Here is a 25,768-nt window from a genome sequence, read left to right as displayed (position 1 = left end):
ACCAACTGAAACCTCTTATTTGTCTTTGGACTGCCACACAAAATACCAGGATGTGGCAGATGGTCACTGCCTGGGTTTAATTTTGATGTAATTGGGGAAAGCTAAAAAGAGATTTCATACAGCATTGCATCTTTACTAAATTGAATTTCTCCAATACAAACTTCAAATTAATTAATTTGCTGCTTTTTATTTGCTTAGCTGCCAGAGGTGTAAGTAATTGCAGTGATAAATTTCTTCTGTTGTAGTCTCTCATCCCTAGTGCCTCCTTTTTGTCCCGTGTTCCCTTCACAGAACGTCTGGAGAGACGGGTGCTATAGTGCAGTAGTAATAGGGGAAGCAAAAGTGGTTCTTTACAAGAAAAAAAGGGGTCAGAAAAGGCAAGCAGGCAGTATCCTTGACATTTTTGGCTGGTATGCAGGTACTGACAGACACAAATGTTCATGTCCTCGTGTTTGAAATCATGACCTAATCCTGCATTTCTCCTGTTCCTGGTGTATCTTTGAAAAGTTCTGTCTTTGCTTTTGCTGTTCATAAGTGATGACTTTTGCTAAAAATTCCCTTTTGGGTCTGTGTCAATTTTTTTTCCTCTCTTTTTTTTTTTTTCTTTTTTCCTTTCCTTCCGTAACAGACCAATGGTTATGAGGAAGACGTGTATGGATCGTCACAGAGTAGAAAATCTAGCAGGGTTAGTAGATGATTTATATTGCTATAAAATGTATTGCTCTATTTAATGGGATTAAAGCTAATTAGCAAGTTCTTTTCTGTGGTAAAGCAGGTTTTTCCTGTCTTACATGTTGTGGGCTTTGCAGTTCGTCAGACGCGGAGGTGCAGCAGTAAGCTGTCTTGAAAAAAATTAGGCCATGAGTGGGAAGGGAAGTCTCCGAATTTGGTACAAGAAGAACTTGGAAGCCAGAACTGCTTAACTTGTAAACAAAATTGGGTAAAAGTTAAATTGTGACAAGAAATAGTTTGGCAGCACCTGGCATGGAGGATTTCCATGTGCGGGACAACAGAACGATTGTTTTCCAACCTGTTCACGTCATGCTCTTAACACTGAAACTACCAAGCTTCACCTAGAATTTAGTTCATGTCTGGAGATTTGCATATGTGAAATGGAGTTTGAATTTTCCCAAAACGTATGTTGCTTATTTGAAGCTTGCATAACTAAATGCTTGTTTTTCTGTGTAAACTGTATCCTAGGGTTTTTGGAAATTCCCACAGAGCTGAACAGCCAGTGCGAGTGTTACTCCTTAGCTACTTACCATTGATGTACTTTTATTTCTAGCAAAATTCTTGTCCAAAAAAAGCTTAATAATTAACTGTTGCGTGTATGTGGGTCACAACGTTCCCTTCTGTTCCAGCACAAGTGTTTTGTGTCAATTATAGGAATTCATTGACCTGCTTTGTTAAATATTGGGGTTTGTGCAAATTATTTAAGGGTATTGTCTCAAGCAGAGCCTCTGGAGGGGCAGGGAGGGGAACTCTGGCTTTTTTTCCTTGCCTTTATTTTAACAAAGGCAGACAAAAGCTCAGAGCCTGTTGATCTTTATGCTATCAAGACTTCTAAAGAAATTTGGTGGTATGCAGACTAAAGCCCTATGTTTAGGGGAAAAATAAACTGCTTTTAAGACTCCTAAGTGTTTGAGCAATACATGCTAAACATGAGAGAGACTTCAGTGAGTTACTTTGCAAGCATGAAGTTAAGCAGGCGCTCGTATAAATAGTGAAATGGGACCTTGTATTTCATGTCCGTTTTGAATTGATGCTTCCATATGGTTTTGTGCATTTAGCTTGTATATGTGGATAAGAGAAAATGAAATACTGTTGCTTAAGCTGTTAAGAAAACAGTATGTCCTCTTACTGGTACTCTTGCTCAACTGCTTGACAAGTTCAAGGAACTTTATTATGTAGTTCTTCTGACAAATGATGTTATTACTCTTTAATGACATACTCCAGAGCTCCGAGTACTGCCGGAAAAGCAAAATACCCCTAAGAAAGTCATCCAGGGAAAAGTAGTTGTTTGGTTTCTCTTCAAATAATTTAAAATAATCTTCCTATTAGGGTTTGTAGCATGGACGTTTAGTGTTTGTAGAGCATAATTACGGCAACATCATTAGTTTCTTGCTGTTTTCATTACTAAGTGTAATTCAGATTAATCATTATTTGGAAGGAGGATGAGAGTTTAGGGGTGACTTGGAATAGCTGAAGCTCCAAAACCAGTTGACGCCATTCTGGCTTGCATTCACCTTTAGGAATACTCTCTCCAAAAACCCCAAACCTAACTGTAAAGATTGCCAAGGTGGCAATGAAAAACAGAGAAGAGGCAGAGCTCGTCGGGTCAGGAAGTGATGAGTCTGATAAAATAGTTGTTTCCAAAATAGGTGTCCAGTTTTAAGCTGCAAAGTGGAGTGATGTCCGCATGGAGATCAGCCTTTGTACGCTGTATTTGCAATATGACGGGTTGATTCCTTAAAAAATTAATAATGCTGTGTGCCTAGGTAGTCTGCATGCAGATTACAAACTCCCTAGGTGGGAATGAAAGCAATTTCTTTAAGCTCAGTTCAGTTTATTCAGATTTCTTTTCAGTGAAAGTCTCGTTTTACAGGCATTCAGGAAGAATGAGGGGGAAACGGATGTAAATTTTTGAGGTTGGACAATGATTTTTCCTCGGTATATACCTGTGGGTCTTTTGTCACTGCAGGCAAATAGATCTGTGGCTAAGACACAAGTCCCACTGTCAAGAACAAACAAGTTTAATTTGCTGCAGATCCCTCATTTGTAAATGGAGTTAACACCTCCTTAATTTACAGTGATGATGCAAGGATTAATTAGGGCTTGTAAGGAAGCTGAGTAATTGCTGACTACTGGAAGCAACCAGAGCATCCTGGTTGTCTAGACCCCCATAAGAAATGACTGGAGAACAGCTGTGAAAGGAGAGCTCTGGAGTATAGCAAAGGAAGAGGTGCGGAGATGTTCAGAACGACCATTCCGAGCAGCATGCACACACCCAGGGGAAAATAAGGAATCTAAACAGCGCCTGGGAGGCTTTGAAAATACCTTAAACTTGCATATTGTTGCAGGGCTAGTTACAGGAGACTGAGCGAGCACGTAAGTCATTGCACGAGGGTGGGGATGCAGGGAGGTAGCGTTTCCTCCCTGGCCTCTGTGGCAGCCTGTGCGCTCTCCTAAGCACGCCGTCCTGGTGTGGCTATATACCCTGCCTGCTCGGCTCAGGGCTGCATCTGTCCCTGGCACAGCTTTTTATCACGTTTTAGATGTGCTTTTAGGCCAGTGTTTTTCTGAAAACAAGCAAAATGCAAAGTCTTCCTAGTACACCTGTATTTTCTTGATTCCTTTTGGCTCTGTAAGATGCATCATGTCTTATATATGGATTTCTAATCTGCATTGAGAACAGACCTTGATTTGCAGATTGAAATATCCCTCCATGTTAAAAACAGCTGTTTATGGCTGCTTCAGTTGTTCATAATATTGTTGCATGCTCCTAAGGCTTTTGGGAAGCCAAAATACTGAGTTCCACTCAATATTATAAATATCTTACGGCTGTCAGCCTTCCTGCACCCTGGCAAGCCCTACATGCCACCTTTGTGTTGAAGTGTTTATGCAGCAGAAATTCTCACAGATAATACCTGACAGCAGAAAAGCTGACATGGCATCCTCCACTCCAGTACCGGTGCCAGGGGGAATGAATGGAGATGATGTATATCACACTGGATAGACAAGGTAGTGTTTAGGGAGGCAAGGGTGATTTTTAAGTCCACTGGAGTTGTCAGACAGTCACTATTGGTACTTTTGCTGTTTAATTTTGAGTTGAATTAAGATCTCCCCATTCTTGGGGAGACCAGATAGGTGGACCAGAAGCACAGGGTTGGCTAGATGCTAGGTAGGAAGCTGCATAAAAGAAGGTGTTTAATTTAGACAGTCTCACTTCTTAAAGGAAAATTTTCTTTGCATTCAGTCTCACCATATCTGACAGTGGGCTACTCACTTTTCCTGATGGGCACAGCCAGCTGTTTTGGTCCCTGGCTTTGTTCTCTGTCTCCCAGCAGAGTTGTCCTGATGCTTTTTCTTGCATCTCTTGTGGGTTTAGCTTGCAGGGCGTAAACTCCCCAAGAATTCAGATGGAAGCTGACCTCCTTTCTGGCCAATACGTTGTTCCAGTGCTTGATGGGCAGTGGCAATCCGATCTGTTGTCTGCAGCGGTGGGACTGCACATGCAAAGAAATAAATCCTCCAAGGCAGGAGCCTGGCTTTTTTGGTATGAAGCTGTGATGCAGCCATTGGTATGAAGCCGTGATGCAGCCATTTAGTCTGAGTTTGAGCCTGGAAGCGAACATTTCCAGCATCTTGTGGAACAGATGTTATCCGTTCTGTTTGATGGAAGCTGGAAGTACATTGATAAATACCAGCTTCACTTAACTAGAGTTAGGATGACACTTAAGTGCACAAACTGCATCCACGTTTCTGAAAATGTGGTCCATCATCTTCTAAGTCCCGTACAAAGCGTGTGCCTGCAGCATACTCTCTCATTGGGCCATATAGCAAGAAGAGGGGAGGAGAAAACGTGAGGATTTGAAGCCTTTTCAGTAGAAAATAAACCAAATTGGTATTTTGTGCATAAGATGCTGTGGGGATAGAGGAAAGCCTTTTGTTTGTTAAAAGAAGCTCTACCTTACGAATGGAAAGGGAACACGATTTTCATACATCCTCGTATCTTTATTGCAGTTATCTCTTCTTTTTTGCATCTGTGACCACTTTGACTCCTTGCAATTTGTAATCACCTAATTTACTTTTGCTTCCCATGTAGAGGAATTCAGAAAGTCCTTCATGTTACGAAGCTGAGTTCTCAAGGGGGTTTTTTTTTTTGTTGTTCTTAATGCAGGCTTCATACTGCTCTGATCTGGGCCTTCACAACAGCGGCTATGCTTCCACATCTCAACCTTCTTCCCAAAATGGAAACTGGGTCTGTTGCCCTCTGGCTTTACCTGGCCTGGACCTGTTCTGACTTCATTTGGATAATACAACCTCTTGTACTTAAGAATGAACTTGGACCAATTAGTCAAGAGTCTCCGTAGCTCTTTTTAGTAAAACTTAAAAAAAACAAAATGCAAGCAGACCTTTTAAAATTGGAATGAGTAATAGAAAGCTGTTTTAAAATGAGCACAATTAGTTTTCCTTTGCTGCTCCTCCCTTTCCTACAAACTTACTTTGTTTGCTTTTGGCCTCAACTGGTCTGGAAAAATAAAGGAAATCTTAATTAATTGAAGTTCTCTATTCTATTTGAGGCAGCTTCTCTGGCCGTGTCAGTCTGGCAAGCTTAAGACAATCCAGTCTGCATAAAATGAATTTACAAGCAAGTAATTCACAGACTGCTAGCAGAAAATCCCTGAAGCTTCAAAATCACCCAGGAGGTTGGATTGTCCTCTGCGTGTGGGCAGAGCTCAGCCAGTCCGGCACTAGCAAAGCAGTGCTTGAGCAGTGGTCCGCAGCCTGTCGTGTCCGATGCGCAGCAGCACAAGGAGATTGCCTGGTGCTCTGTGGTGGCACTGCAGATGAGCAGGGTGACGTGTGGTGACATGTTGCCTGCAAGCTGTGGGCTGGGGACCACTGCTGAGTATCTCTTGTGCCTAATTATGCCAGATACAGTACGTGCTCTCTGAGCTTAATTGCTGCATCTTGTGAATGATGATTACTAACAGCAAAGTCATTTGTTTTATGGTGCTCTGACTTGAGTACTCATCATTTTGTCCTGAATTGTGTGGTTTTTCTCTGCATTTTTGCTTAATAATAAAATACACAAGGGATGATCTTTATAGCTGTGTGAAACACTGAAAACGTGTATCTTAAAACGCTTCTGTCTTTGTATGTAGCTCTTACTCTGGCTTTGGTTGAAGTGAGAAGAAACACCCTTTCTGGCTGCGATACACAAATGTGTGTGAGACAATAACAACTTAACAACCTAAAATTAAATTACGCTGTTTTGCGTACTGTCGTGTCCTCCCTTCCTGTAGGAAATGCACGTGTCTGCTTGGTATTCTTAGTCTTTGGGAGTTGATCTAATGCTTTTTATGGTGCAGATGACTGATATTCTCTATACTGGGTTTCCTTCTGTTGTAGTTTAATAATCCTAATGTCTTATCAAGATGTGCTTAACTCCGCTGTAGGCGCCTTTTTTTTGTTTCATTTTCTATGCAAAAAAGTTTTGTGCTTGTCTTCCTCAGCCCTCCCTGCTGTACAGCGATGCCCTGCCAGCCAGAAGTTACAGGGTTGGTTGTACTGATGCTTTAAACACAAATAGCGAAGCCACTCACCTTCAGCCATGCATATGTTTGTCTCTTACCTCTGTAGTTTGTGTCGGGTCCATTTATTTCACACTCTGGTGTCTTGTCCATCTGAATGCACGTGCGCAACGCTGTTTGTACAGACCTGGATTTGCTGATCCATCCTCTTATTCCCGATGGAACTGTGCGACCACTGCTCGTGGGGTTGTGATGCTGTCACAGACTTCTCTCTGGATGGAGACGGTTGTCTTCATTTTGGTGTATTAGCTACAACGGGCAAGAGCAGGCCAGAGAGAGGCAACATCAATTCTTTCTGGTTGTGCAAAATCTGTTTAAAAATTTTTGTCGTTAATTCTGCTCTCTTAAAGTTTAAAAATTGGCTTCTTTCAGATTTTATTCTCGACAATTAAAGGTAGAGTTTCCTATTTCCTCGGTGTTTCCTGAGCCATACATTTATATGCTAAACTAGAGCCAGTCTGGGAATGTACGCCTTCCTCCTTTTTTATTGATTTAGTAAACTGGCTAGTAAGTAAAGTTCATCAGATGTGAGTTTTTTTCTCCCATATTTTGCCAGCAGAAATGAAAGTTAAACAGATTTGAACAATTTCAGAATTGATGTAGCTGTTTTGGTGGTAGGCAATATAAACTGTTGACTTGATGGTTGGGAGGACTGCTAGAAATGCATGACTGTGATGGACTGGGGGTGTCCGTGTCTTGGATTTTGCACGTGCCTTATGGCATTTCCCAGCTCACTGAATTCAGGTGGCGTTAGATCTTCACTTGCATGTTGCTCGTGGTTGCGTACAGGAGATGTCCCTGTCCTTACACATACTGCTCATTCCCCTACGTCCTTCGTGCTGCACCTTGTGAATTTGTAATGCTCCAGGTAGAAACCAGAAACTAGGTCTGCCAGTCCTGTTCTGACTCTGTCTTTTAATTGTAGGCGTCTGTGTATGACGAGAGCGTTTACAGTGGGAGTCGTCGGTATAGTGCCTCTAGTTCTCGTGCTGTAAGATGTTTTCTGCATTTCCCTCTTGTCTTGTCTCTGTCCTCTAGTAACCTGTGTGTATCAGAACACAGCCTTTTCTGGGCTGAGGAACATTTAAGATGGACTGTGCGAGGTTCATAGCCTGCTACTGTAGGCAAAAGTATGAGCACCATTTCCATGAGCTTCCATGAAATAAGTAGCAGTGATTTACCTGCTGTTGTAATGCCTGCCCTCACACAGACTGGCTCTGGCTAGCAGCCACAGAGCCTGGTGCTAGGCACTCGCCTCCCCTGTGGCCGGGGGAATTCAGCTCTGCCTTGCACTTCGTTTGCAGATAAAACACCTTGGGAAGACAGTACATAAAGTCCCTTCCCTCACTGAGACTTAATTCTTTGGAAAACTGAGAATAACACAGGTTTGGCTTTGTTTTTTTAAATAATAATAAAAAAAAAAGTCACTTCCCCATTAGCACTTACCTGCCGGCATGAAGTAAAGGATTTTGTGAACGTATGGCTTGCTTGGTTTTGTTTCTTGGATCTATATTCTGTATGATGTCTTGAGCAACTTGTGACAATGTTTTCAAAATACACGCTCCTGTGAGTGGAGAGTACTCTCACTTATGGGGAGAGGCAATATGAGGAATGACAATATAAATTGTTTCCTTTCAACAAAGAGAGGCTGCAGGACTTGGTTTACAGATTGGAAGGCAGAAAATGCTGCCTTCACCTCTTCTCAGGTGGGCCCTCCATGTCACTGTGGGCGTTTGGGCCAGGCAATGTATCTGCTGCCGTTGTATCTGCCCGGGGCGGGGAAAAGCAAGCCATTCTTTTCTGATTTTTAATTTCTGCTCGGTGGGTCCACTGCTTATTCTGTCTCTGATCTCCTTTACTGATTGTCAAAAAAACCCCAACCAACCAAAAAGGCCCCAACAAACAAAAACCCATCACCTAAGACTGTAACGGAAAAAAGCCTCCAGACAAAGCATTGATGTTAATTTAACCTTAAAAGTTACAATTTTATTAGCTTGGAGCAGGAAACAAACTTTCAAGAATGTTTACTAAGTGCTTCTTAGCCTTTAAATTGCAATTCCATCCCCTTGCAATCACACTGACTCACTAGTTGGGCCGTGCATCTTGCTGCTACTGATGTTAGGCTTCAAATTAATTTTTGTTTTGCAATTGTGCCTTGTTTTCATTTGGCTGCCTTGGAAAAATCATTGATACTTATCCGTTTGGACTGTTACGGCAGCCTGCAATTCAGTGAATTTACCACTTAGGCTGAGCTGGTTATAGCCCCTTCTTTGTATGGGATGACTTTTTTTGTTTGCGAAGTGTCTCAAAGGTCCAGATGATACACTTCTACCCTTGGGAGAAATAATTTACAGTGGGCTTCAAGCCCAAACACTGTTTACAAGTCTTTCAGCCACTGTTCATGGCTTGAGCAGGGAACACTGAATAAAAAGGTGCTGCTTGTTCTCCTTCCTTCATCCCCATCCCCCCCTGTGCCACAGGTATCTGGGAGCCTTCCCAGTTTCTCTTGCACGGTTACCTGAAGGAATGAGAGTGTTGAAGTACGAGGTTTTTGCCTCAAAGGAAATGGCCTTTGACACAATTACCAGGTTATCTGAGGTTATTTGAATGTCCCTGAACGTTGTAGCGCTTTTAACAGGTAGAGTGTGTGCCATTTGGGTAGCTGTCCCCAAAGAATGTTTTCGGATGACCAGAGGACAGGTGAGTGCAGGGGGTGAGGCTGAAACTGGCCTTGCTTGGTCTCAGCCAGCTGAACAAGTGGCACTTGCTTCCATATTCTGCCCTGCAATACCACGGGGAGCAACTAAGGAATAAATAGGTCCTGTGAAGCATTAATGTGGAAATCACCGGTAGTTAATCCTTTTTCCCTGTCATGTGTTTCTGGTTTATTCTATATCTTTGTTATGTTAAACATAAAATGCCAATGATGGCGCAAGGCTTCTCTGCTAGAACTAGAAGATAAAATCTAAATATTTACTTCAATGCCTTTTGGTTTTAATTTAGGAATTGAAGTGGCTGTGATTGGTAGTAGTTGTAAACTGCGTGCAACACAGTTCTAAATTTTCTATATTCTCGTCTCTGAAATGAAGCTCAGTAGTTCAAGTGCATGAAGCCAGTGTCACTTCATGTAAGACATCAGAGGATACTGCTTGGTCACCTTCTGCCCGTCTCAGGGGCCTGCTAAGGGCTGTGTACCTTGGAAGGTAATGCTTTGTGGTTAGTAACTAAGCTTATGGTTATACTCTAGCTGGGGTTATTTTCCAGCTTACCCTCCTATCATTTATTAGTACTTTTTAAGCTTAATTTTCATTTAATACTGTGCCGCTTTCTTAGCATGGCTAATGATGCGGACGCAGTCGTCCAGCTTGGTGAAGACCTGGCTGTCTGTAGCTGAGGAGTCCGGGGGATTCCTGTAGCGGCCAGGTAACTTAATAGGAGAAACCTTGGAAAAAAGATGGAGTACATGCATCTCAAAAGTAGGATAATTCTTTAGATTTCAGTGGTTTTGTGTCTGAGAAAGTCTTAAGTGCCTATAAGACAAACTCAGAAAGGTCGGTAGCGGCATATTCCAAGCTGCTGAGAAGAGCAGTTCCTCGTGCTGGTTCCTGTCCCTCAACTGCCTCTGCCCTTGTGTCAGTACAAGCTTTTGCACGTGAAACTTGACGGACAGCCGTGCCTCTCTACAAAGGCTGCGTTCACAATTGCCCTGAGGTAGTAGCAGTAGCAAAAATACTATGTCTGGTAAACCTCAGAAACTTCCTTAATTCCTCTCTGAGTTCTGAATGTATCAAAACCTCCCTTTTATATGTGCTTATGTATCTTTCTATAAAGTACATCTAAATACAAGCTTGAATGTGAAGCTGCTACTCTGCAATCTGTGAAAATAGAGGCAATAAGTCTAAAATGCATTTCCAAAGTAAGTTTTAGTTCTGTTTCCCTCACGCTTTAAACTTTCATTTCCCTTCTCTACTTCCACTGCATTTTAACCTCTGGAAATAAAACAGTGTAGACACATTCTTTGTCCCTGTCAGCAACAAGTCAGCCCTGTCTGTTCTGCATCACTGCTTAGGTGCTTGCTTTTAAGAAGGACTAAAATACTTTCTTTGGCAGGAGATGAGGACTGCAGGTGCTGGAAAAGCAGGAAAGATACTCAGTCTCTGAGATCGTCTCAGTTTTTACTTTAATCACCACATAGATGGGTGTGTTTTTGCTTTGGCCTGCAGAGCACGGATTCATTTCCTATGTGTGCGATGTTGGAAACATGGGAAGAAGGCTCATCAGCGAACCTCAGAGCTCTTGGAGAGTAGTAGGATTGAGCCTTTTGTATAGAGACTGAGAGTTGTTTACTTGTGACTGGTATCTTAAGATACATAGATAAATCATTAGTATTCAGTCATTCTAAGAATTGAATCAAAACTCCGCGCGGTCCATCAACTGGAATTACTGCTTGCCTTAATTTTTAAATGAACAGTTGAGGTGTCTGTTCTCTGATTCTTCACTGCTATTCCTTTGTCCAGCTGCATGTAACCGTTTTTGTAACTAACTTCAGGTGGAATGCTCTAAATCCTCTCTTGTTTCCCTTCCCAAATCTAATGCTTTTCTCTTTTCTCTGCTTGCTATTCTTGGTTTACCTGCGGCAGCCTTCTGAGTACAGCTGCTACCTTGGTTCAGGATCTCGGGCATCCTCAAGAGCCAGCTCTGCTCGGGCCAGTCCAGTGGTGAGCTCCTCTATTTTTTTCTTTGTCCCTAAACTGTTTATTTCCTCTGTTCTTCGGGGTCTCTTTTTGTACGAAGAGGTCACTGTCCCTTATGAGACAGTTTCTTATGGTATTAATTAGACCTTCTGGGCAATGCTTAAGACAAAGAAGGGGTGAACCAGATGAGAAATTACAAAGCCAAAGTAATTTCTAAGCAGATGCACATGTTTTTACAATAGAAGTACACTTTGGACTTGCGTGACAATACTAAATTTTTTCCAAGTTGAGCATAAAGCACATTGGCAAGGGTATCATGAAAAAGCCTGGGTTGTTGATGCTAGTGCCGCATCTCCTTTGGGAATTAAAATCAGGAGACCCTAAACCTCACTGCAGCATTCAGGTAGTTTAGTTTCTCTCTGTTCAGCAGTATTTTGGTGGTGTGTTGCTGCAAGTCTGCAGGGCTGGATTTGAGCATATTTGTTGGACCGTAGATTGCCAGTCACTGCAGAGTCTTTGTCACGGTGAAGTGGCTAGAAGGATTACGTGTACCCAGCGTGTCTAGCCATCGTGAACTCCTGAGTAGTCGTGGCTGAGCAAGGCTCAAAAGGCCTGTGCACACCTGTGACTGTAGCTGACCAAGACAAGACTTTCTCCCCTGCTTTTTACAGATACAAAGTAATTGTCTTTTATTTTTTTTTCAGTGGCACATTGCTGCTTTCTCTTTGTGATAGCTCCATGTAGCTTTTTACAACTCTGAATGTATTTCTTGATTATTTTCAGAGCAAGGCCCAATAGTGTGGTGACAGTAGCGGAGTGCAGTAGAGTGTCTTTCAGAGGAACTGTGCAGCTTACAGTAAACTAGTCTGTAATAAAATTAATCTTCCATGGAGAACGAGTGTTGCGCTGAGTTCCAGTAAAGTGGCTTTGCTTCATGGAAGTGTTCCTCCTACTGAAGTTTTGAAGTGCTTGTTCTCCCGGGACCTGTCATATATTACCTACCGCATCCCCAAGATACGAAGTGAGGAGGAGGGCGATACCGTGAATTAACGCACACAACGTGCTTCTCTAGTCATAACATCCTGTTGCCTTTGTTGCTTTGCTGAGGAGCTGAAACTTAAATGCTGTAAATGTTGCCTTAAGGACTAATTAAAAAGGAGTATCTGGATAGTCAAAGAAGCTACCACAGCATGCAACATGGTGAGCTGTAACATGAACGTTTGGAGTGTTCTCCTTCAGTAAACACACATAGTCTGCAGTAAGGAATTGCTTTATATCCGATGTCCCCCGTCATGCTGGTTCCCCCTTCAACCGTAGCCTGTGATTTGAAAACCTGTGCGTTGTGGGGGTTTTCTCCCCTAGTTAGAAATGTGCAGTAGGTCTGTGTCCTAGTGGTGAAAGGTGGCTGAACTCTCCACGCAGGTTTACTTCTTGCCATTGGGCAGGGAATAGGCGAGCATTTTGATCATCAAGCGAGCCCTCTCCTAAGTGAGAAGGAGCTGAATAAACTGGCTGGAGCAAAAGAAAATGAAGAACTGATAGAATAGAGCTATGTGCTCTGAAGTATTGGTGTTTGCTAAAGGCAAGAGTACATCTGCTTTTAAAATTTATTTTCTTAAAAAAGGATTTTCATCAGATAATGTATGGCAGCCAGTGAGCTATAAATAAATCGGTAGGTTAATTAATCCCTGAATCTGAGTCAGTGAGCTATGGGTTCTTGCAGTATATATCTTACATGAGTAATACTTCTTAAATAGCTTTGCAAACTGAATTTCACTTATCCCCAAAGCAAAAAATAATCACAATAACCAGGGATTCCATTAAAGTTCTTTAAGTGTAAGAACTGGACGCCCATGCATTGATGTTGGTTTCCATTATGTGATTTTTGTCTGCAGTCTGAGCCATTCGTGCAAGTTGCTTACGGTAATCGCAAAATGCAGCTTGCCCCTCCTGGGAAATAGGGGATTTTAATTCTCCGCTTACACTTTGCACTGTTTGTGTGCAAGTGGCTGGAGACGGTTAGCTGTGGCAGCACCGAGGCTGGAGAGGTGCCAAGCTGAATCTGCGCTGCAAGGAGACAACAGGCGCTTTTCTGCTTATTTACTTATTTTTAATTGGTGGTTTATTGCAGGGTGTGAAGCGCTTCCATTATTTCCGTGGCCCTGAAGAAGAGCTTGAGCGTTAACGCTGATACAGGTCTAAAAGACACCACTGCAGGGGCTTTGCTTCTCCTAAGGCAAGGTGGCACAAGCCTTGTTAATGGGGGTGGAGTTGCTCTTAAAAGTTTCTAATTACTACACGTGGTCAATGCAGCAGCACCTTGTGATTTATTCCCATACCCCATCCCCCTTTTTCTGCATTAAACAGGCAACACCTTTTCATGTAACTCACAGTAAGGAATCACTTGTACAAACAGAGGATTCGAGGCATTTTGATAACATTTCCAGTTGTGTACTTGATCTTGGCACTGAAGATGCTGAAACTTCTTCTCAGTGGACTTAGCAGTTATCGCTTCCACTTGTACATTCCCGAAACATCACCTGCTTGGGCTTCCTAAAGGAAGGAAAAAATCTGCTTGGATGATGGTGCTAACTTATGAGAGGATAAAAGTGGTTGTTTTTGTCTGCATCGGTCTACTTTAGAACTGTTTTAATATGCTAACCCCCAAAACCAAGTTGTTCCCTGCCTTTTAATGTGTCGAGCCATATGCTTTCTTGATTCTGCTCTATATATCTTCTGGCATTTACACACATAAAGATTTAATTCCAAGTTTACTTTTTAAGTGGCTGGCAGAGGAGGAGGAAGGAAAGGGGAGTATCTGTTGGGTTGAAAAGCTGAATTTCCAGCATGCTTATGTCACTTGAGAGTGTGATAGTTTACAAAATCCATGTGCTGTAATCATGAGTGCTTAACACTGAAGTTAAGTATGATTTTCCCGATTGTGGGCATTATTAGGCAGAAAACCAAAACTGAACTATTCCCAAGCCTATCATGAGAAATTATATACTGAGAATGGAGAATGAGTCAGTTTAACTTTCTAAATTAAAGCATACAATATCTTGTTACTGCAGCCCTTAAATCTTTTCTCAGAATTTTGTTTCTCCCTTCTATCACTGTTCACTAAACAGTGAGCAAAAAGCCACAGTAGTTTTCCTGCTGCGCACAGCTTTGCCAGCTTGTGTTCTCGTTTGTGTTACTGTGTTTGTAATACAGTAAAAGCCAGGGAGATGCTTAAAGGCAACATGTGAATAATTGCTTGTCTTTTGTATGCATTTTTAAGACTTTGGTGTATCTGTGTGAAGTTTGCTGGGTTTTTTTATGCAGTGAGTATACATTTTTCTCATCATCCCCACTAGTAATTATTGTCTGCTGTCCTTGCACTTACTGCAGATATGCAAATGTGTTGTTTAATATCAAAGCATTATACTTGATATAAAGTACAGATCTTAAGACTATTTACAGCAAACATCAGGCCCGTCAGCACAGATGGAGGTAAACCTTGTGCCTGAGCTAGTGGCATGTTTTGGCGGAGATGTACTTTTTACATGACTTGCTGGAATTTTTATTTTTTGAAAAATTAATGAACTACTAGTGTAAAGCAGTTATTTATGTATTTGAAATAGACTCAGAACGCAATAGTATTTATCGCAAAATTTTCTGAGCAAAGGAAGGCAAAAAAAAATAGGCGAGGGCATGGTTTGCTACCCCAAGAAGATGATCTTTCATGTTAACTCTCCGCTTTCTTGCGGGGTCTCAGACGGTGGGCACACGCGGCCGGCATGCAGCCTAGCCAAGCGGGCTGGTATCGACGGCAGCGTCATCGTATGAAGTGCAAGACTGCAAATGCAAGCGCGACTTGGCGAGCGTGCAGTCCTCAGGTAGTACATGAATGCACAGTTGTGAACAGCTGCTTTTTCATTTGAAGAGGCGTATTATGTTCTCACCAGAAATAAAATGAAGACAGTCAGACTTAACTTTCATGGAAGCAGTTACCAGTGTGCTCAAGCTTTGCCTTCTCTCCTCTACACTTAAAGATTTACGGTAGGCTTGACACTGATGGCCTGGGTGTGCTTTCAGCCCCTCCAGAGTGAGGATTTGCTGCAGTGTTAACTTGCATTTCGGTGACTGATAAGTTTGTTTGAGCAGTGGCGTTTGGCATAACACTCATTCCTGAGCGAGGATACTTCTGACAAACCCACTTTAGACCTGACAAAGTTCAGCAGTGGTTTTCCCCTGCTGACTTTTAAATGCCTATCGCTAATTGCTAGTGTTAAGGTGGCTCTCGTAGGAAAAACACGCAGGAACTCTCTGTGTTACTGCCTGCCCCAGCCCAGCTGATCAGACTGGTAAGATGGGGATTGTAGGAAGGGTTATATTAACTGTAGTAGTACTTTTTTTTTAATTCTAGTTTTTGTAGATACCATGCTGTGCTTAGCACTACCTGTTGTGAGAATTTTTTGTCTGTGTGGGCCATATTTCCATTTCAAACTGTGGTGTACTACTTTAAGAGCAGGAAATGATCTTAATTTGATTTGTCACCAAAAAAACCCAACCCCTTGCTTTTATGAGGAAGTTGATGTAAGTGCAAGATCTTAGATGGAGCTGAGCAGTAACAAGCCACGTAGTGAACAAGCTGAAATTGTTCTCGTACCTGAGTGTGGTCTGCAGCACTACCCAACAGCAAGCATTTCAGATTTCCCTTTTTCTCTAGCCTTGTGTAGGAGGCTGGAAGCTGAAATTGTGCCTTAGTCCTGATTCTGCCATTGATTTAAAGATCTCTTTACACGCAGGTGGGGTGTAATGCATAACTGTCGCAGGGTCTCTGGTCTCTTCAGTAGGTGTTGGAGAGTCGTCTTGTTGAATGTACCGCGATAATGCTGCGGGGGCTCTCAGTTTGGCCTGGATGCTCGCTGGTGGCAAAGAGCTTCAAGGGTTAACCTGCTATTTGACTGCAGAGTAGAGAGAAATACTTTTTCAAACATTATACTAAAATGTTTTTATTATCTGTGAAAAATAGGCAATATAGCCATATATAGACTTGTGGGATGATTTTGCTCTTGTTAAGTTTCCAGCTGCGGTAAGCCTCTGGTATTGCTGACATTTTTGTAACATGGCTCTGGATTTATTCCGAAATAGCTGTCAGAAGAGGCTGAACTCTGATCCCACAGCACTTACTTTGCAGAGAGCAACTTATTGCCCTTGCCAAAACAAAGATAAGCGTGCTGGAGTTCCTCAGAAAATTACTTCCTTTTCCTGCTTTTTTACCCACTAAAATGTAAATTGCCCAAATTGCTAGTGAAAAGGAAGGTAATCCATGATTACAGACAGACCCATGCCATGGTAGAAATGAAAAATGGTACAATGTTCTAGAAATTAAAGGTCTAGTATCGCTAGGTGAATTCCTTTTTAGATCTCCTCTTCCAGCCTGTATTCTGTTAGTCCTACATATTTTTATGTGTAAAAGTCCCAAAGCCAGTGTATTTTTTATGAAAAGTTTTGCTGAGCATAGTACTGTGAAGGTAGAGAGGTTGTTTTTAATAAATGTGAGGGTTTTTAATCATTACAGTATTCTTTGAATGACAGTACAGAAGGTATTTGGGGCAAGAATTTTGTGCTACTTCAAATAAAAAGAAACTTTTTTCCTTCCCGACCTTTCTCCATTTGGTTTCTTACTGGATCAAATGCCAAAGGGTTTGTTGGGGACCGGATGAAGGCTGAAAACTTGGAGTTCCCTCTGGTGGCTGTTGGAAGGCACAGTATATCTTTTTAAAGGAGTGATACTGTGAATACATTCATCTAAAGATGAGCAGAATGAAAACTGTATAAAATACTCATCTAAAATAGATGTCTGTCTTTGTAGAAAGACACTCTTTACAGCTTTTGGTGTAGCACTGCCACGTAACCATAAAATTAAATGCTGCATGTTTCAGAATGACTTTCTGCTTAGAAAAGTGTTGTAGAGCAGGAGGCATCCCTGTAATGAAAGGATGCTGTGTTAGAGTGAGGAACTGGCTTTTCTCAAATAGATTAAATTTTTAAACGTTAATACTTAAATAAATAGGTAGTGGTTAATTACTGGTTTTGAGGAGAAAATGCTCAGAGTATTCCATTCGTGGCACCAAACGGATGTGTGTATGAGGGCATCCCTAGGGAAAAATGAAATAATCTAAAATTAAAAAAAACCCAACCCAAAACAGAAGTTACTTAATAGCTTTAATTATTAAAGATTATGCCACCTCAGAGAATTCTTAAAGATTGTTTTGCAGTGAATGTGTAGCAAGCTTCACAGGTGTGATTGAGTGCTCTGAGTAGGAATGTTCACTGTATGCGTATCTCTCACCATATAGTCTTCAATATTTTCCCCTTTGTAAATGGAAACTTTTATTTGACTCATGTGATCCAAGATTTGCTCCCTTCATCTTACTAAAAACTGAGGTTGCACACTTTTTTCAGAATATAGAAGACATTCTGCAAATAGCTTAAGGAAAATAATACTTTGAGTTGTGCCCTGAACCCATAAGGTGGACTTTCGAGAGGCTGTACATAAATTTCTGGAGATTTGTGTGTGTATATACACTAATCTTTGGTAACACACCAATATTTACACTGCCACAACTGTCTCAATAAACAACATCATCTTGTTTGGCTGGGCTAGAAGGCTTCCAAGTCCACCACTTGGAGCGGTCTGGCATGAAAATGAGAGACTGTTTGCAAAAGTCAGTCCATCTTGTTTATCGGGTCTGAACTGAAGTATCTGCCTTCATTAGTGATCTTTCCTTATTGCATCCAAATTCAGAGAGTTCCCACTGCCCTCCCACCCCCTCCCCCTGCAAGAACTTTTTGTATTCAGTGTGTCTGCAAAGTTTATATCTAGTGCTTTAAGTCTGGCTTATTTTACTTTGAAGCCGAAGTCTTAAATTTTCTTAATGTTAATCCTAGGGAATTTATGATATAAGATGTGTTGTCAGTCTAGAAAGCTGATTTGTAATAGGTTCCTCTTGGTTCTGGGGTTATTTTTTTTTTATAGGGTACCATGGGTAGTATGAAGAGTAACGAATGGGATCACCCACCCTTTGCTCTGTATAGCTCAAAGGAAAAAAAAAAACTATGCCACATGTGAACGGACTGGAAAGAGATGTAGTTTTTGAGTGTGTTTCAGTGAAACTTAGAAACTCAACCTCAGCTATCCCCTGCCTTCCCCTGAGTCAGATCTCTGTGGAGTTTTTTTTCAGCCATTTAAAGAACACTATTCCCTTTGGCTCTTGAGTGCTCGATGTGGGGAAGCCTTTAATGTTTTTTGGGAAACCATCTTGACTGTGGTGCTGAATGTTCCCACAAGTTGACATGTTCTGAACTTCTTGAGTTCTGCAGAGCTTTTCCTTTCATTCGGTCTCTTTTACACTTGGTTCCATTTTAGATGGAGATACTTATTACAAGATTCTGTTGTGAAATGCCTTTCCCCCCCCCCCCCCCCCCAATATCAAAGTGAGTAATGACAAAACACTTTATAAACTTCTGCTCTTGGGAACTTGTATACTGGTTGGTTTCAGAGCAGCGATGAAGTTGATAGGATGGTTCCCATCAAGGGGAAAAAAAAATCTGCCCAAGTTGTACATGGTTTTTGCTCTGTAACTTCCTTTTAAGCATTTAAGCTGCCTGTACTTCCTTTTAAGCATTTAAGCTGTCTGTATCCATGGTAATTTTCTGTACTCCTAAATGCTACTTTGGCTCTGTTTTGCTGCTTCTAGACTAGTTTTAGTGCAGGATCTCTCTTCTGAATTAGTAAATTCCAATGAAGTACTGAAACCATAAAAGAGCTGTTTATTTAGACTTTGAACTGATATTTGGTCCCTGATATTTGACTTGAGGTTTAGTTTTTGTAGTCTCAGCATTACTTGGCTCTTTGCTTGAAGTCACAGTCAGCTTTTGTCTTGAGCAGAGAATACTTTTCAGAGGTTTTAAGCTTTAAATTTATTTTCTCTTTTTTTTTTTTCCCCTACTTTTGTGAGCGGAGCAGACACAGTACAGTCCTTCAAGTCTGAGTTGGTACCTTGCTTTTTTGGAATGGGGAAGGATGAGCTGCCAGGCTTCAGAGGTAGCCTCTCTTTAGTTAAGGTCCATAAAAACATGCAACTTCAAGAAGCTATCTTGGTCTGGTAATCTACTGATCTTTCAGTTAAAAAACTTAACCTCTCTACTGAAGTAAATTGCTATTTTTGGGTTCATTTAAGGCCTATTTTTAAATTGTTCTAAAGTAAATAGGAGTAGCTGCATAGGTCAGCACAGCAGTTGCATACAGCTGTTCTTATGACCAGGGAAAGGCATCTGGGGGGGTTGTATTCTTGCATTGTTAACTCCTAGGTCGAGTGCCATCTTCATGTTTGAAACACTGTGATGAAGAATATGGAAAAAAGGTATTCCTCTGTCTTATTTAATAAACCAAAAAGGTTGTTATCAATAAGTATATTCCACTTAATTACACTCTGCTTAGAAATTTGACATGAATTATCCAGCCTTGTGCCCCGACATACCAGTCGGGACACCGTTCTTCTGAGCGAGCCGGCTGCTTTTTGAGTGGATAGAAATTGCTAATGAAAAGTCTTCTACAGGTTTAAGAATTCCCTTTCTGATATCTTACTGCCTTCTCTTGTCTGTCATTGATTATATTAATGACTCCTTCTAAATCTTTGTTTCACAGATTGAGGAAAGGCCAGAAAAAGACTTTGAGAAGGTAAGAAGGATCTTATGAATTATTCTGACAATAATGCTTTCTTCGCATGCTGGCAGGTAGAAATCGCAGGGAGTGTACAGAAATCTTCAATTAAATCCATTGTGGGGGCAAAAATTTGAATTATTGGAACCTTCTACTGTTACATTTTTGAAGATGAACCACTGGTCATTCAGATGTTAAGTAGCTGACCTTCAACTGCAATTGGCTGAGGTTGCTTTAGGCTAAGCCACATGAATACTGTGCTTGTTTATTAAATTTTAATTATGGTATTATGTAAAAATAAAGAAATTACAACAAAAGGAGGTGGATACTGCAGTAATGGGAAATTGGCTTCATGCAGAACCCTCAGTACAGTAGAATAGCTAAATGTGGCTACTGCTTGCAAAACAGATAAATATCCATGAAAGGAGAGAAGCTTGAGAGGTAGTTGGAAGCATCCACAAAATCTAATATTAAAAGTTTTGAAAATATCTGGCAAGATGATTGTGGTGGGTTGACCCTGGCTGGATACCTGGTGCCCATCAAATCTTCTCTGTCACTCCCCTTCTCAGCTGGACAGGGGAGAGAAAATAGAACGAAAGGCTTGTAGGTCAAGAGAAGGACAGGGAGAGATCGCTTGCTAATTACTGTCGTGGGCAAAACAGACTCAGCTTGGGGAAATCAGTTCAATTTACTACCAATCAAATCAGAGTAGGGTAATGACAAATAAAAACTAAAACATAAAATACCTTCCCCCACCCCTCCCTTTTTCCTGGGCTCAACTTCTGACTTTTCTCTCCCTCCTCCCCCTGAGTGGCACAGGGGGACAGGGAATGGGGGTTGTGGTCAGTCCATCACACCTTGTCTCTGCTGCTCCTTCCTCCCGAGGGGGAGGACTCCTCACACTCCTTCTCTGCCCCAGCCTGGGTCCCCCCACGGGTGCCATCCTTCAGGAACAGGCTGTTCCAGCCTGAGCCCCCCACGGGTGCCGTCCTTCAGGAACAGGCTGCTCCAGCCCGGGTCCCCCATGGGATCCCAGCTCCTGCCAGCAAACCTGCTCCAGCCGGGGCTCCTCTCTCTCCCCACGGGGCCACAGGCCCTGCCAGGAGCCGGCCCCAGCGCGGGCTGCCCATGGGGTCACGGCCTCCTTCGGGCATCCCCCTGCTCCGGTGTGGGGCCCTCCCCGGGTGCGGGTGGAGATCTGCTCCCCCGTGGAGCTCCATGGCTGCAGGGGCACAGCCGGCTTCCCCAGGGGCTGCCGGGGAACCTCTGCTCTGTCACCTGGAATGTCTCCTGCCTCCTTCCTCATTGACCTTGGTGGCTGCAGAGTTGCTCCTCTCACACTCTCGCTCCTCTCTCCTGCCACAATTCCTGCATGCCAGTTTTTTCCCCCTTAACAGTGTTCCCCCAGAGGCACTACCACCATCGCTGATGGGCTCGGCCTTGGCCAGCGGTGGGTCTGTCTTGGGGCCGGCTGGCGTTGGCTCTGTCGGACACGGAGGAAGCTTTTAGCAGCTTCTCACAGAAGCCACCTCTGCAGCCCTCTTGCTACCAAACCCTTGCCACTCAAACCCAATACAATGATACTAGTCCCTAAAGACTTTGTCTAATTAAGAACTAGTAGTTAGAAGCTAACTCATGCAAGCTCCTATAACAACAGGGTTTAAATTCATCTGATCTGCCTTTTTTCATAAGTGTCCCTTGTTAAATCTTCATCTTTCAATTTTTCCTCTTAGAAAGTTTCATTTTAATGAAGCCTGCATATTTTGGAAGTGCAAGGGTTGGTGTAACCTGTGTATTTAAAAAAAAACCCACCACAAAACAACAAACTACAAACCCACAATATATCTAGAAAAAAAGTTGTAACTATTTTTAACTGTGTGTGATTGTAGGGAGCACGTACTGTCTCAAGTTTATCAGCAGCTACCTTAGCTTCTTTGGGTGGGACTTCTTCACGAAGAGGCAGTGGGGATACATCCATCTCAGCCGATACCGAGGCATCTATTAGAGAAATAAAGGTGAGAAATACTTAAAACCAGCTTAAGTTGTTAAATACCCTTTAGACTTCTTCCCAAGAAAGAAACTGTCTTGTCTCCCCCTCCTGGCAGTTCTGACCAAATGAATCGTATGCTGTAAATGAAAAGGGAACAGCTTTATTAGAGAGATGCTGCTGGGAAGGTAGTGTGTGTTGCAGGAATATTTGGGTAAAGTCCTACGGCATATGATAGCAGGTCAGACTGATCATAACAGACACATCTCATCCTAACCTAATGAAATAGGAAATGGACTCAATATAGCACACTGATAGGAGGATTGAAATAATGCAAGAAGCAGTGCACTTAATAGATGCTAATTTGGGGAGAGTTTGTAATCTAATTCATGGGCCCATGAAGTTAGAGACATTTAAATAGCAAATAGCTACGCAATCCAGTGTTTGTATCATTGAGTGCAAGTCTGCGTAGTCCATGGGTAAATTGGCTGTTTAATCTGGCTTTTAATGTTCCATTTGGAAGGCTACTTTAAAATTGGGACTGTGAATTCTGTTAACTTTCATGCACACGACTTGCAAGTCTCTGGAAATTTCAGCCAGTTACAGTTAAAACATCTGTAACTTATATTAGGACCTGAGATACAAGCAGGTCTGTCCCAATTTCAGCACTGTAAAACAGCTGAACGATAGCTGTTTGCTGGTGACCAAGGACAAAAGGGGAGAGAGACTGTGAAATAGGCCTTGTAATTAAATTTACTGTGGTGGATGGTTTTCTTGCAGTCTTTCCTACATCTCTAGTATAGCCTGTATTTCAGGCTTGCTTTGGCAGCCCGTACCCTTAATACCAGAATTCCTCAAAGAGGGGGATAATCAGTGAAAGGGGTAGAGAAGGGCTGTGTGGCTGGGGCATACAATTGTAGTAGGCTTTGAAGCTGCATCTGCATCTTGTCCTTAATGTTGAAGATATCATTTTTTTTTTCTAGTCAAGAGCAGAATTAGCATAAACGTCCAACCAGGAAATGTCATTGTCCATCGAGGCTTCAGGTTAGGATCAGACCGCTTAACCCGTATGTAGAAATGTTTCAGTGGGAACTTTAGATAGCTGCTTTACCCTGTCAGCTGCGCTTCTGCCTGTTAGTTTCAGTGGCATCATTCCCCTTTCTCATCCTTTCTCTCAGGATATCTATGAGTTAAAGGACCAGATTCAGGATGTAGAAGGCAAATACATGCAGGGACTGAAAGAAATGAAGGTACTGGTTTACTGCAGGCTGGGAGTGTGATCATTAACACCAGCTAAACATTCAGAGAGTTGGTGTGAGACCCAGAACTGACCTCGCATGCTTTTCTTCTGGGAGGGCTTGTAAATGGTGTGAAAAGCACTTCATTAACTGGCAAAGTAATGTTCTGACCTTGACTGATTGTGGTGAGAAATGCTTCCACATGTTAACTGAAAGGCTGTGGATTATGATTGCATGTTGTCTTTGCTGTTTTGAGAAGGTAATCATTTTGCTATCAAATTGAAATTATTAGTGTTTTTTTAACAGTTTCCCAATCCAGGAAATGTCCCAGTATCGGAAGATGAACTAGAACTTATGTGCTACAATGCAATGAAAGATCAGAGTTTAAAAGCTTGTATGTTTGGGGTTTTTTTTACATTTTGTTTTGATAAGGTCCAGCATGCATTTGCAAAGTTGTGCATGTGCAGTGATGACTATCATTTTAGTTTCATACTTAGATCACAGAAGACACCCTTAAACAATTATTGTAATAAAACTTTGTGTAACAAAGCTCGTTACATGAAGTCTAACATTCATTCTTGTGAAGGATGAACGCTCACACCTGCTGGCATAAAGGAGGTGCTTGCCGCTTTCATGAAGCCATAAACAAATTTTGGTGCAAGAACTAACTTGTGCATTCACGTACCACCACCTTGTAAGTGAGCAGTAACATGAGCTGCCTTTTTTGGAAAAGGCAGTCTTGCAAATATATATGCAGACCTCCAGGTATCAAATGCCACATGTATCAGCAGTAATCGCTGACTGTGTCATTGGCTCAACCCTGTGACAGGTGAAGATGCTGCCATCTTAAGTAAGCTGTCGATGGAAAAAGAGCAGTTTGCCCCTTTTTCTGTAAAACCCTGTTTTGTTGGGTTTTTTTTCCCCCTGATTGCTGTGTAGTAAAATAATCACACGGCATAAAAAAACGTAGGCAGTTTTTCAGTTTGTGTCCCTTAGACTGTGTTTTATTGTGATTTAGACCTAAGCTGCCCTGCTTGATGCTAAGAAAACCAAACATACTAGGAGAACCAAACATAGCATGCTGAAGGCATGGTGCAGCAACTGCCTTAATTTCTTACTTGCATATACTTCCTTTCCAGTTAATTTCTGAGGTTTAATCCTACCACTGTTTCCAAATCCTGGCTACTCTCTTATACTTGGTATTTCTCATCCTTGGGCTGGAAAGTGCACCGGAACACAGTTTGTGTTTGGAATTATACATATTCATGTCCTTAAAGACTAATTATCTTATTTGCCAGTCGAAATGTAAAATAAACTGATTCGAACGTAATTTTGTGATCATCTCACCACTGTCATGCCCAGTTCCATTGACTGAATGGAAGGGGAAGTATATGAAACTCATCTGTGCTTTAGGTGTCATTATTAGAATTACTGAAGTTCCAAGAGAAATTGCTTGATGTGTAAACTAAAATGTTGACATGAGTGTCTTCCTTTGCATATTAGCACTGTTTTGTTTATGTAACTCTCTTGCTTCTCTATTAAAATTAAGTACTGCAAAGTTTGACTGGACAACATGCAAAATGATCCTTATCTTTGTTTTGCCATCATCTGCTACTGTAAATACTTCAGTATCTTCTATTCAGGTCAAGTTGATAGGATAGGTTTTTGAGACCCTGGGAATTGTGTCTGACAGAGCAAATTTGTGAAGAAGGGATGTGGTATAGGAAACCTAATGAAAACTGATACATCAGGACACACAAGCCGCAGCTTTTTCATAACAAATTCTAATTCCTGAGTCAGTTCCCACACTGCAAGCATCCCTGAAATTTGTGTGAGGTGGCTGTCAAACTGCCTTAATTTAAGGCCTAAGATCGTCTAAAATGATCTTAAATCAAGGCCAGTTTACCTTTAAAAAAAAAAAAAAAATTTCCAACTTATCATCTTCAGCAGCTGCTTTGAGCTGCCAGTGTGCAGGGCCAGGGGGAGGAGGGAGGAGGAAGAACACTCTGAGAAGGCAGAAGCTGAAGCAGCAGAGAGCCGGAAACGTTTTAGCCGTCCTAAGGTAATGTTCCTTGCTTGTAGACAGACGTCTGGTGGGAACACAGGGGAGGTTATCCTCACCTTGGGACAGTTGGTAAGTCTCTCTGGCACACTATTAGCACTGGTTTCGGTAGGAGCACTCGGCATGCCTGTGGTTCAGTACGTCGTTTTCTTGTTGAAGGTCTTGGTTGGCAAAAAGTGTCTTATAACTGACTCTAACTGCGATTGCTTGTTCTTTGCAGGACTCTTTAGCCGAAGTTGAAGAGAAATATAAAAAGGCTATGGTGTCAAATGCTCAACTAGACAATGAAAAAACAAATTTCATGTACCAAGTAGATACCCTAAAGGATGCACTCTTAGAGTTAGAAGAACAGCTGGCAGAATCCAGGCGGCAATATGAAGAAAAAAGTAAAGTATGTATATAGCTATGGCATGTTACTTAACAGGGAAATATTGGGGGGACACACAGAGACCACTGAGAGGAGGCAAGCAAATTACTATTCAAGATTTTAAATAAGTTATTGTTTTAGTTACTGTTAAAGCAAGTGAAATAGCAGCGTGTTATGTGGTTGCGATCACACAAATGGGAATCTTCCCTAAGTTTCTGTCTTATAAAGCAATTTGTGAAGAAGTGCAGAGATGTAAGGCTATATTGATGTTATTGCATGTCCTTTTATATTCCATCATTAAAGTAAACTTGGAGGTTTGTTCATAGTGACTTCTGGAGTACTTTTACACACAAATCTATCTTCAGAAGGCTGTGTATATCGTTAAGGCAG

At 41.8% G+C, this 25,768-nt stretch overlaps 1 protein-coding gene across 1 annotated transcript in view; it reads left to right on the top strand.

Moving 5' to 3' along the window:
- Positions 1–25,768, top strand: part of LRRFIP1 (LRR binding FLII interacting protein 1) — a gene marked incomplete at both ends in the record, with an annotated part of 112,378 nt that overhangs the window by 69,319 nt on the left and 17,291 nt on the right. The window contains 10 exons of the mRNA XM_082001583.1: positions 629–693; positions 1,201–1,234; positions 4,901–4,981; positions 6,240–6,284; positions 7,243–7,308; positions 10,958–11,035; positions 19,710–19,742; positions 21,614–21,739; positions 22,890–22,961; positions 25,232–25,402. Of these exons, the coding sequence (XP_081857709.1) occupies positions 629–693; positions 1,201–1,234; positions 4,901–4,981; positions 6,240–6,284; positions 7,243–7,308; positions 10,958–11,035; positions 19,710–19,742; positions 21,614–21,739; positions 22,890–22,961; positions 25,232–25,402 (771 nt within the window). The remainder of the gene's footprint in view (positions 1–628; positions 694–1,200; positions 1,235–4,900; positions 4,982–6,239; positions 6,285–7,242; positions 7,309–10,957; positions 11,036–19,709; positions 19,743–21,613; positions 21,740–22,889; positions 22,962–25,231; positions 25,403–25,768) is intronic.

The sequence above is a fragment of the Phaethon aethereus genome (assembly GCF_964289735.1).
Source record: "Phaethon aethereus genome assembly, chromosome: 6".
NCBI lineage: Eukaryota > Metazoa > Chordata > Aves > Phaethontiformes > Phaethontidae > Phaethon > Phaethon aethereus.
This window is presented reverse-complemented; position numbering and strand designations above follow the sequence as displayed.